The sequence below is a fragment of the Oenanthe melanoleuca genome, chromosome 3 (assembly GCF_029582105.1).
Source record: "Oenanthe melanoleuca isolate GR-GAL-2019-014 chromosome 3, OMel1.0, whole genome shotgun sequence".
Lineage (NCBI taxonomy): Eukaryota > Metazoa > Chordata > Aves > Passeriformes > Muscicapidae > Oenanthe > Oenanthe melanoleuca.
In genome coordinates this window covers 68991038-69003245 of record NC_079336.1, presented here as the reverse complement: position 1 = coordinate 69003245, position 12208 = coordinate 68991038, and the positions used below count along the sequence as shown (strand labels likewise).

The following is a 12208-nucleotide window of genomic DNA, read 5'->3' as shown; positions in this document are numbered from 1 at the left end:
CTTTATAACCTTCTGACTTTTCTTACCATTTCTCATTTAAGATTTATGTCCATCTCAAAGAAGGCAGTGGTGCTGATGGGTTGGATGCTTTGAAGAACAAACCACAGCTTCACAGTATGGTGGCCAAAAGCCTTTGTCAAAATGCCTCTGGGAAGAACTACATCATCTTCACAGGCCCAAGCATTACCAGCCTGAATCTCTTTGAAGAATTTGAGAAGCAAGGTGTGTATTGGATGACTCATTGGGTTTTAATGGTGACAGACCTAGGGGCTTTGTGCCACTGAATTAAAATAATTCCAAAACTCTTCACTGATATTTCAATTCCTTGTATAGATAAGTTGTTCATCTCTAAGAAAACTTCTCATTCATGAGAAGGAGCTATTCAGAAGACTTTCTAAGTTGCCCTTTAAATCTTCCTTTTTAAATCTTAAAAATGAGGATGTAAAAACAGTTTTAATAAGCTTACTTAAAGTGCTTGCTTTTGTTCTTTGACTTAGAAATGTGAGGTCAAATCTCCTATGTGACCTGGGGCATTTTCAAGGAATTTTCCATCTGCCCATTATTTTTCTATTCCTGTTGTGGAAGATGAAGGATGGGATGAATCCTTAGAGATGTGCCTTAGAATTCTTTTTTGGTTTAATATCTGTTAAAGATATATTTCCTCTAGAGGACATTTTATGCCTTTGCAAAAGCTCTAGAAAAGTTTGCTTTTTTGTGTTTTGGGGGATTTTTGCTAGTATCAACATACTTTGGTAAGTCAGATTTTAGTTTTGAAAGTGTAGTAAAACTCTCCATTAGCAAAAACACACGTATCAGTGGAATGTCCATTCATACAGCTTTCCCAAGAAAGTCTCTTGCTACTGCAAAGAGCAATCCCAGGTCATCCTTTCTGTCAAATGCCCCCTCACTCTGAGCATGGAAAAAGCCACATGTTGCTTTGCTTTCAGCAGGGCTGAGGACTTGTGACTCCCCTGCAAGGATCCTGCACTCTTGCCAGTTGGTTCTAAGCCATTTAATGTCACTCTGGTGTCGTGCTTTATTCAGCACAGCCTTTCAGAGTGATGTGGTGCATGGAAGAGGTGGTGAGCCAGATGGGTGCCTCCTTCCCAGCAGTCAGGCTGGAGGCTGCCATCGTGCATCACAGCTATGAGAATGTTTGCTGACATACCACTGCTGTCCAAGTTGGGATTTTTTTGTCATTGCAGAAAATTAAACCCCTGCAAACCATTAGATTAATGAAACAGGCCCAAAGCAGGGGGAAAGTCTGGGAATTGAGACAATATGTTAATTCTCATTGGAAATGAGAACATCAGTGAGCTGCAGCAGTGCTGTAGTTTAGCACTACAGACTGTACTGGCACTGAGGGATGCATCTGTTGAGCTCCATGCAGGACTTTGTTCCTACATTAATTTAGGCAAGCCTGAAGCTCACTGGCTACAGTGGAATATCTGCACACCTCAAAAAAGAGCCATGGTTTCCCAAATGATGCTAACAGCCAAATGGGAAAGGAGTAGAGCATATTTATAGTGCGCTGGAGTTTTTCCTCTGAGCAGAGACCTATCTTTGTTAGAAGGCTTTTCTCAGCTGATTATAAGCATTATGTTTTTAAGACAACCAAACCAATGATGCAAAATGTGAGTTTAAAAAAATGCAGCAGATAACACACATACTCTTTGTACCTGAGATTAAATGTTAAGGTTTAAATGTAAATACTGACAGCTTGACTGAGTTCATCCTTTATGCTCAGCTAGAGAAGGATAAAGATGATCTGGCATGATCCATTTTAACCAGTAACCCTGGTGAAAAAGATACATGGCTACTAAACCAGCTGAGTGTTTATTATTTGCAGATAATTCAAATTGTTCACAGAGTTGAATTATTCATAGGCTTTACACTGCACAGATAATTCAAATTAATGGTTTCTATCAGGTAACAAATTCAGTAATGTCTTTTTAAAACATGTAATTTTGACTTACAATCTGATCAAATATGCTAATGCAATACTGAGATTTCATTTTGGTTCATGATTTGTTATATAGCTTCATGAGACTATAATCTCTGACAGCTGCCTCCAAAATTAAATTTCAGATCTGGTACACACTACCACCTTCCTAGGGGTGAAGCTAGGAGGTGGGTGGGGGGTGGACACTAACAGAGCAGGTTTATTGACTTTGCAATATAACGTGGCACTCTACATAAAGAAGATCATGGGGAGAAAAGTGTTTCTGTTTAATAAGGCAGTGGGATTGTCTGCATTTGCCATGAGCTGCTAGAGGCTAGCTCAGAGGTTTTGCAATGGAATGTTGAGCTGGAAGGACTGTGAGGCACTGGGAGAGGTGAGATGCTGGGGATGTCAAGCTGTGGTGAAGTCAGCAAGAGCCTTGGAGGAGATGGTGTTTATTGACTGCTGCAGAGCAGGTTGTGTACTGCCAGCACCTGCTGGGATCCTGCTGCATTAGCAGTACACTTGGGGAGGGGCAAGCAGAGAAACATGGACTGGACAGAGAGATCTCTCCTGATCTATCAGAGTCTCCTTCAGCAGTGAAGTCAATGTTGGGGTTTTTTGGTGTGTGACACTTTTTTGGTGTGTGACTTCAGCTAAACCTGAGCAGTGACACCTTGACCAGAAAGTGTCATGAGAGCCTGTTGAAAAACATCTATGCTGAAGTGCTCATGACAGTTCAAGACCCATTCTTAAACTAATAATTTTTTTTTTTTGTTCAAGAAGATTCAATTTCTGGGCTAGAGTAGGACCACTGGTAGAAAGATCCCACTGAGAGCCAAAACCAAAAAGAAATTGGTATTGATCTTAGCTGCTTTATTTTGTTTGGGGGTTTCATGACTATAAACAGAGAAATAGGGAAAGATTTAAATAAGTTAATGCTTGGAAGCCATAAAATTTTTGGGAACATGAAAGTTTTAAGGCAACTAAAGGTAATTCTGAAAAATCTGGAAGGTCACCCATTAAACTCTATTAGTTCCTTTCAAAATTCTGGATGGAAAGGACTTGGGGTCTTTGTAACCAGCATTCTGAACCCAAGCTAGCAGCATACCCTGGCACCAAGCTGGTCAGCACTATGCTGGGCTGTGTTAACAGGAGTGTAGCCTGTAGATCAAGGGAGGTGATTATTGCCCCCAGTACAAGAATATTCTGCATATGCTCTGCCATGGGGAGGGAACTGTTCTTGTTCAGGTTGAGAAGAGGCTTTGTGGGGATGCAACAGCAGCCTCATACTACCCCATAATGAGAATGGAGCTGGCTCTTTATAGTGGTGCATTGTGGAAGGACAAAAACCAACAGATCTAGGCTGAAACAAAAGATGTTCAGACTACATGCAGGATTTTTCCTGAGGGCAGTGAAGCAGGGTGCTCAGACAGGTTGTGCAGTCTCTGTCCTTGGAAGTTTACAAGCCCAGACAAGATAAAGCCCTGAATGGCACAGTCTGGCCTCAGAGCTCACCCATCTCTGACAGGGGGTGGGACTAGAGACCTCCCGAGTTGTTTTTCAGCCTGAACTGTTCTTTAATCCATAGGATCCTGTGATCCTATAAAAAATTTTGTCAAATCTTACCTATTATTCAGTTTTCCTCACCCTAGCCCACACATGCATTATTGTTAAAGACAGAAATGCTCTCTATTGAGAGCCTGTGGTGTGGCACCTTCACTGTACCACACAAGACAGCTGTGTGCCTCGTAATATAATGGGATGCCAGTGAACATAATTCTAAGACCTATGTAAAGGTACCAAGAACTGAGAAAACTTCAGAAAATAAGATAGAACACTTGGATCTTTTTCAAAATCAAAACCATGAATAGACCTCTTTTATTTTTTCATACAAAGAATTTCTTTCACTGGCCGTTGAATAGAACTGGAAACCTGCACTGAAATGCCCCAGATTCTCTGTTCTGTGAGCAGACAACTGTCACTGCTATTTGCTGTGACATTCATTCATAGTCACATCCCTTTTCCCCTCTCTAAGCATTAGTATTGTCCTTTACAGAGGACAAAACCTCCTAAAGCCCTGTGTTCCATGCTTCCCTTAACCATTGAACCCTGAAAGTCCCTTCTACAGGTTCTGAACCAGCAGGAGCAGCTGGCTCTGTTTTCCAGAGGGGCTGGTGTTGGCAAAGCTGCAAGAGCTGCCAGCCTGGTTGACTCTGGCATTCCCACAAGGATTCTGCAACTCCAGCTTGGACTAAAGCAAGTTCACTTCTGCTCCCCACAGCAGCCCCACCCTGGTTTCCTTGCTCTGACTTGACCCAGTGCTGCATGCAGAATAAATGATTGCAGAATGTGTATTTTTGCCTCAATTAGCTCAAGTCTGATGGCCTTTGTGAACTGTACTAGTGAAGGTGTGGTGAAACAAGCTTCAGCACCAGCTCTCTGGAGGCTGGAGACTCTGGGAATGAGTTTTGGGTGACTACACCACATTTGTTCTTCTTTGCTAAACTATCTTAGGTGTATTCATTTATATTGCACCTACAGATCAGAGAACAACCTGTTTCCATTGACTCCTGTGTGTGCAGCAAACACCTGTTGTGATTCTGATTTAATTGCACACACAAAAACTTCATTGAGCCAGATGGGTGTAATTTTTATTGCTCCTATTGCTATAGTAACTGAGTGTTTTTAAAAACCTCTACAGTAGATTAAGGGTTTCATCTATGATGAGAAATGCTAGTAAATCTACAGAAGTGTTGCACTTTCCTAGGCTGTACAGCAGGAAGGCAACAGGATGTGTTCCTTAGAGAGAAAATGGTTCCTATTATCCTGCATGAGGAGTGGAACATCTGCTGGAAGTTTTCTGCAGGCTTATTGCTACAATAAAAGGAAAGGCTACAACTAATTAGTATGGGATCTCAGAGATGGCTGTTGCTGTTTTGAAGCTCTAGCAAAACAATGTAGTTATTAGCTTGGTTTTATTCCATTGCAGCCTCCTGGAGAAATATCACATTTCAGTGAATAATAAACTCTGGGCAGCTAAGGAAATTCTTCTCAGGTTCGCTTGTTATCAAAGCAGGAAGATCTTAATATTGGCTAGAAGAAAGCTTTATAAATGTTTGCTATGTTAATGGCTAAGTCTGCAGGTAAATTACCTACACTGTTTGGGTATCTCTTAGCAACAGAAGAAATTTTTAAACAGAAAAATAAAAAATCAGCTTTCCACTGGAGGTGCAGTTCCCTCTATAATGATTGTAAGCCTGTTGTCATCAGGCTTTTCTCATTTTATTTTGTGCAAGGAACTTATGGATTTCCAGAGACTGATTCAGTCATTAGAAATGACATGTGGAGTGCAGGTTTCTCCCTTGAGAATGAAGTTTTCCTATTGCTGTGTTGGTTGACCTTCTTCTCTCATCAGTGGCTTAAATTTCTAATGGAAGAGCCATAGCTCCTTGTAGATCTGCCCACAGCAACTGGACCAATGTATGAGTATGTGCAGTTAATTTATTAGTATTCCTGTAGTGTCTGTGAGCTGTTGAGTGGAGGCTCAGCATGCCAATCACTATATGAACCAAGGACAAAGGCTGTACCTGCACTCAAGAGCTTTGGTGCTTCCAGAAAGACAGAGGCAGAAGAGCCACATAAATGGAAATCCAGGAACAGAGGTAACATGTTTAGGTGAAGCCAGACACTGCATTTTGACTTTGCATTTTCACTGTAAGGATATCATGCAAAATTCAGCATGATGAAAAATTTGATCAAGCAGGCTTAGCTGACAGATGAGCTTTAAACCACCATGAGATGTGCACAGATGTCACCTGCTTCCATGCCCACTGGTTTTTTCCACTCAAATGGGTTAACACAAAACTGAGGGAGAACATGGAAATTTCCATCCAAGATTTCTTTGAGTCAGGGAAAAAATGGATCGAGAAGATCTGCTTCTCTTGTACTAACAGAAACAGGCTGTTAGTATTTCAGACCCTAATGAAAAATTCAAGCATTGTTAGTGATGTTGTTTTCAAACCTTGTTTGTGCCCACCTGGCTGTATTGAGATGCATTTTAAGGTGTTAGATTTTATTCACTGCCTCTTTCCCATATGAAAAGGCCAAGAAGCTGTGAGCAACAGACTGTGTCTCCTGCAAGAGCCTCTGGTGTCTGTGCAGGACAGATCAGTGCTTGCTTTAGTGCCCTAAAATCAGAATTTGTTTTCATTGAACTTGTATTTCCATCTTCTCCATCCTTCTGGCATTTGCGGTTTTTTTAATCAAACAGTGGTTTCAGTGGTTTTTAGCTGTTTAAGCAGCATTTCCTTAGCAAAGTAGATGATGCAGGTGCAAGGAGTATTGAGCTAAAAATCAAGAATGTGGCAGCACAGTGAAGCAGTAGATTAAGCTATTGTGACTAAAAGCATCATAGGAGTCATGCAGGAGAATTTATTTTTTAACATCTGAGATGCTATAACTTTCCCCACCTCCCTGATCCATCCAAAATTTATTATTTTAGTTAAACACCCAAGACTCTCTTGGATCATAAATTCTGATTTGTCCCATAATGCATATGGGGGTTTTTGAGACCAATTTTAAACATGTTGTAATGTTAAATACAGATTGTAGGTGTTACAGCTAGGAAAATTGTTTTTCCTGTTGTTTCACCGTGACAATGCAGAAGGCATCACTATATTTCAACAAGAGATCAGGCTTTCTGCTCTTGTCTGTAGGACACAAATATTTGGTATTACAGAAGAAAACCAGTTGGCTGACATGTCTGTTGGACTAGAAAGTTGTAGGGCAAGTTCTTTCACAGGTCCTTCAGGCTTGCTCTGCTGGTTTTGCTCTCTGGGTCCATGCAATGGGTTGCTGATAGGAAATGTGTTTGTTCACTCAGAGATTTACTGCTGTGGGTTGCTGAGCACCAGGAAGAGTGACTGCACAGGCCTACCTCCATCCATGCTGAACAATTCTGCAACTCCACAGTCCAGAGGACAGTACAGAATAAGAATGAAGGGAAACATGTCATTGATTTGCTGGTACAATAAAGGGCACTTTCGTTTTCTGACCAACGCCTATTCTCCAGTTCAACAAGGTAAGCAATATTCCTGCTTCTCATCTCAAAAGTGCACATGCTTTATGTCACAAGCCAGAGTGAGTCACTGAGATTGATAATAAGCCTGAACAAAGAGCTTAATTGTAACTGATCATACATCCCAGACAAACAGTAGCTATGATGATTACTTCCCTTTTTGTCTTCATACAGCTATTCTTCCTTTCCCATACAAAGGTTAAAAAACCTACTGCTAATGCAGCCTCCTTTTCTGAGGCACTATCCTTTCAGGTATAAAGGTTATATCTTTGCTGATGGTCAGAGAAAGGAAGATGATTACTGCATAAGACAATATTAGCCCCATTTGCAAAGCATCTTGTAGGATTACAGAAAAATTAATAAATGTCGTGATGTACTTTGAACTCCAAGCAGATCCTACAATTAATTTTTCTTATCTAGTAAAAACTTAGTCACAAACAAGTATCTTTTTTGCCAGAAGTAGATGTGATTAAGGCTTTCTGCTGTATGTTAAACTGATTTTGGCAGTCGATGAAAAGAAACCAAAATAGATAATTTGGATAGTTCAAATAATTACAGAGAGCTTCTTGCTACTGAAATATTTTCCTTTTTGAAAGTATAAGACTTTAAGAATTTAATATAAGCTTTAAGAATATTTGGAAACTTCTGTAAAATGCAATGACTAACTTCTTGAAATAGTTTTCCAGTGAGAATGTTCCGTTTCTTACAATTTTTCTGCTTCATATTTATGTATAATTGCCAGAGACAAATGAGTATAACATAAACATTTAAATATACAGCCACCAATTCAGAGGCATCTTCTACACTCATTTTCTGAATCCCAAGCAACTCTCAGGTGTGTGTACAGATTACAGAAGCATAGCTAAGGCCTGGAATTGCTGTATGGTAAGCTGAGAAAGCTGGCTTAGTGTGTTGTTCAGTGCCTTGCTGGAAGGCTCATTGCCTTAGGAAAGCATGGCTGATCCTGAGGAATTGTGCTGGGCATCCCAGCAGAGTGAGGACTTGGTGATTCAAATGGACTGATGTCTGAGCACAAATGCTGAAAATATGTATGTGAAGAATATGACACTTGGAGACCCTGCTGAAGCCAGTCTCTGCAGCAGTCTAGCTCTCCATGAAGGGCTTTCACCATCAGGATTTGTGCTGCTTTTCTCGTGTTTTTTGCTGGATTTAGAATATTCAACAGCACTAATTGGACAAGAGCCATCACTACAAACTACTACTTGTTTTTTCTAGACTTGTATGGGGTATTTGGTTATTATAATTCCCAAATATTAGGAATATATTCTTTGCAAGCATCAGTGTTAACTGCCTGTTAAAGAGGAGCAAAAGCAGACTGTGCTGGCAGCATCCTTTAAAAGCAGCACGTGGAGGTGTGAGCTGTTGTGCTTGTGATTGACCTTGGGTCTTTTTGGCCCAATAGATGGGATTGTAGGTGGTGTGTGTGAGGTATTTATGATTATGACCTTTGGGTGTGATGGACGAGGCTTTCCCAACTCATTGCTCACCAAATACTGGCTGGGACAGTTGACATAGTTCACTGTGAATCAGAGCAGAAAAGAGAGACTGGCTTTTTGAAGAGTGATGCTGGGCAAAGAGTCTCTAGCAGGGACATGGGAACAGATGGAAGCTCAGTGGGAAGGCAGGAGACCAGATTGCTTGCCTCTGATTTGGCATCACTAAAGTCAGTGTAGCAAAGACAGTTTAAACCAACTCGAGAGAAGCTGGACAACCAGTCTCCTCTAAGGCAAGTGAATACAGAGGAGGAAGAGGAGAAATCTGTGCTCCTTGAGACAGGCTTGTGTGCTCAGCACGTGTTACAGGGGAGAGGAGGTAGTTAAACAGGGTAAAACCCACGCAGAGAGTGGTGCCAGTGGGATTGTCTGGTGATGCACAGTGCGTGTTTGCACTTGGCTGGGTGTAAATGTGCGTGGGCTGGAGGAGGCCTGAAGAGAAAACCTTAAAAACAGAAGGCAAGAGATGGTCAACAGAACACTTAGGATAAGAAAAGATGTGGACATAGTTAATAACTACTATTTATTGCAATTTAAAGAAAAGTCAAGAAGGTAAATCTTGCCTGTACGTGGAGTGCAAATCCCATCCAATCCCAAGGCACCAGGAGGGCAGTACACTTGTCAGAGCAGATCTATGAATACTATTCTTAGATGCAGCAGGTTATTTATTATGAATGTTTTAAACCAGCATGTCATAATACATCATCTCAGATACTCGAGGATGAATCTAATTCCTTTGGTCTTGCAAATATAACCTGCTTACTCTGCTATCAAGTGTGTAGCTTCTGCCTAGAACAAAATCCTGACAGATTTTTAATTGCTCTTAAGCTTTCCTTTTTCCTTGTGCTTGTATTACAGAAGAAGTGAGAATTCAAAAGAGATTGGGACCCCTAGAGATTAAAAAGTTACCTTATTCTAAAGCAGGTCATCTGTGCACTGGCCCAAATCTCCCCATCTGTGGGACAAGGCTGCATTTTGGCTTTTCACTCTAGACCTGCTGCCTGCTTCCCCAGCATCTACATTATTGTGTTCTAAAAATAATTACAATCTTTTCTAGCTTTCATATGCAGCAGGATGGAGCAGGCAGCAACCTCACTTGTGCACAGTAGGATGACCAGAATAACATCTTCAGCAAAAAACCCAAGATCTTTTTAAGCAGCTTCTTTGGGAGAACTTCCACAGGTGCTCTTCACCAACTAGCTCTACTTATAAGCCAAACAGTCAATAACTAAGTGTAGAAAACAAAGCTTGGGTGACATTTGCAAGGAATAAAGAGCTTCAGATGGCATGTTAGCATTTCATAAATGACTTGTGAGAAGATGGGAGATGTTATATACAGCTATCACAACTGTATGAAGCTGTAGTATGAGTCTCTGTGTGGTTCTTACTCCAGGAGAAGCTGGAGTGACAGGTGACTGGTGACAGTCCAGTTTCCTGAAAAAATCAGCCTGTGAGATTGGCCCAGAATTGGTAAATGTGGGGAAGGAGTATAATGTTAAAAAGCATGTTTCAGAATGGATAAGCTCAGGGTTTCAACTTACCATTTCCACGTGTCCTTTGTGAGACTACAGTCAGGAGGTTGTGTCCAAGTATAGTGAGACTGGGGATGAGAAGACCTCAATCATCAGACTTGTACAATGCTGAATGCCAGCAATTCCTATGAAGAACTGTAAGAAATCAAAATCCTGACAAAAAAGCCAGATAGTGCTTGGATCATGCAATGCCCCTTCTTTTATATTGTTAAGAAATCTCAGGGCTTGACAAGATGGATGCAAGTGCTGGTATTAGTGGGACTCTCATTTTAAAAAAGGCATAATTCTAGACAGGCTTAGGATAGGTGTTTTGAGGAAACACACATGTAAACCTTTGGCTTTTGGCTTGTTTTATTTGAGGTGGTATTTCCCAAGTTTTGCTTCACAATCATACAGCTTAAAAATCTAAATCAAAAACCAAAAAAAGGTTGAAAGAACCCCAAACCCAGAAGCTGGTGCCTCTCTATGGTGCCAGGATGGAGGCTGGCAGTCAGCACCCTTTCCAGCATGGAAGCACAGGCAGGCTGAGGCTGCAGTGCAGGCAGTGTGTTCCCTGGAGTGCTGCCAGGGATGGGAACAGGCAGTGCTGGGGGAGGACCAGGAGGGGAAATGTCTCATCGGATGTGCCAGTGAGTCAGCTGGCTTGGGACCATGTGCCACAGAGACCTGCAGCTAGGAATGACCCAGCTCTGGCATTTGTCTTCCCTGGGAAGGTGGGCTATGGCTACAAAACAAGCCTAGGAAAGGCTAAAAATAGTATGCCTATAAAGCTATTTATATTCTCAAAACAGGGAAATGTTATGGGGAATATAATAGAAAGTGATAGGACTATCACTTCTGCCACTGCAATGCATTCTTTTAAAGATTGTGAATACTTATGAAGCAAATTGCAAAGGAAGTACAAACCCTCCAAAGAGAAGGGAAAGAAAGGAGAGCAAGAGGAGAAAGAAGGTGATTTTTATTTTTTTTTTTGTATAGCACTTGTACCAGGAACATACTTATCCTTCCCTGACCTACCCTGATGAAATGGCAAGTGATTTTGCAGCACTAATGCCGCAGGATGGTGGTGTACCAGTACTTTTTACCTGATGCTGGCAACATATGTGTAGGACTCATTCAAAGAATCAAAATCACACTATAATAATTACATGAAAATTAAAAAAAAAAGTTTTTGTTTGATTGGTTTTTTCCCCTGCACCTTGGGCTACATTTACACCCAGCTTGAGGAGGCAGAGGTGAAAGGAGAGTGTATTGAACAATTCAGAGGTAATATAATTTTGGACTCTTGAAAAATCACACTTTAAAGACCCCAAATAAATTTCTGTGTGGCTCAGCTGCAACATGACATTTAGAATGTGTCGCAATGCTAGCTTCAAAATAGAGCCTGCCAGCCAGGACAGCACAGGGAGCCTGACAGAGATAATGGATGGAATGAGACTTCCAGCTGGAGGAATGAAATGGTGAAGTCTGTAATCAGAACGTGAGTAGCATTTAAGGGCTGATTGTAAAGGAGTTGGCAGAAGGAAGGCCAGGAAAGTTTTCTTGAAAGCTTGAGAAATGAGAAAGCCAAGGATTGTACGTGTTCTGAAACAATGCTGAGAAAGGATCCAACCAAGCCTGTGCTGCTCTAGACCTGGAGAAAAGAGTGTTTAGCTGAGAGAAGGGAGCTTCACAAGGCAGTGTGCCATAGCCGTGGAGTAAGTACTGCTCCACACCCTGTGCAGGCATAAGGTCAAAAATTAGGAAACAGACTCCCTAAGTTTGTTTTATCCACCCTTCCTTCCTACAGGGAGCTTTCCCCAGGAAGGGGGAAGGAGGATAGGAGCAATAAATCAGAAAAGAGCTAGTGGAGTTTCTTAGGAGGGCATTTAACTTACAAATACTGCTGTGGTGTTGGATAAGGCCAGGTCAAAGACAGACCACCTGTGGGAACAGGGCCCTTTTCTGCAGTAACCTGCTCTAGCACCTGTCTGTGCAAAGAGTTGGTAGAAGGCTGCAGGTGATGCCTGTTGCCTTTCCACAGATTTCTGCAGTAGGCAGGATTGCCATCCCCCGTGATGAGTTGAGTCACCAAGCCAGCTGACCAGGCAGGACAGGAAGCAGCACTTGCAGGCAGAGAAATGTGTGCTCTCAGTGAGCA

The 12208-nt window shown here is 41.6% G+C and overlaps 1 protein-coding gene across 1 annotated transcript in view; it reads left to right on the top strand.

The window, feature by feature from the left end:
- Nucleotides 1–12208, top strand: part of PGBD5 (piggyBac transposable element derived 5) — a 67227-nt gene that overhangs the window by 45124 nt on the left and 9895 nt on the right. Inside the window, exons 4-5 of the mRNA XM_056486587.1 lie at nt 42–222; nt 6828–7025. Of these exons, the coding sequence (XP_056342562.1) occupies nt 42–222; nt 6828–7025 (379 nt within the window). The remainder of the gene's footprint in view (nt 1–41; nt 223–6827; nt 7026–12208) is intronic.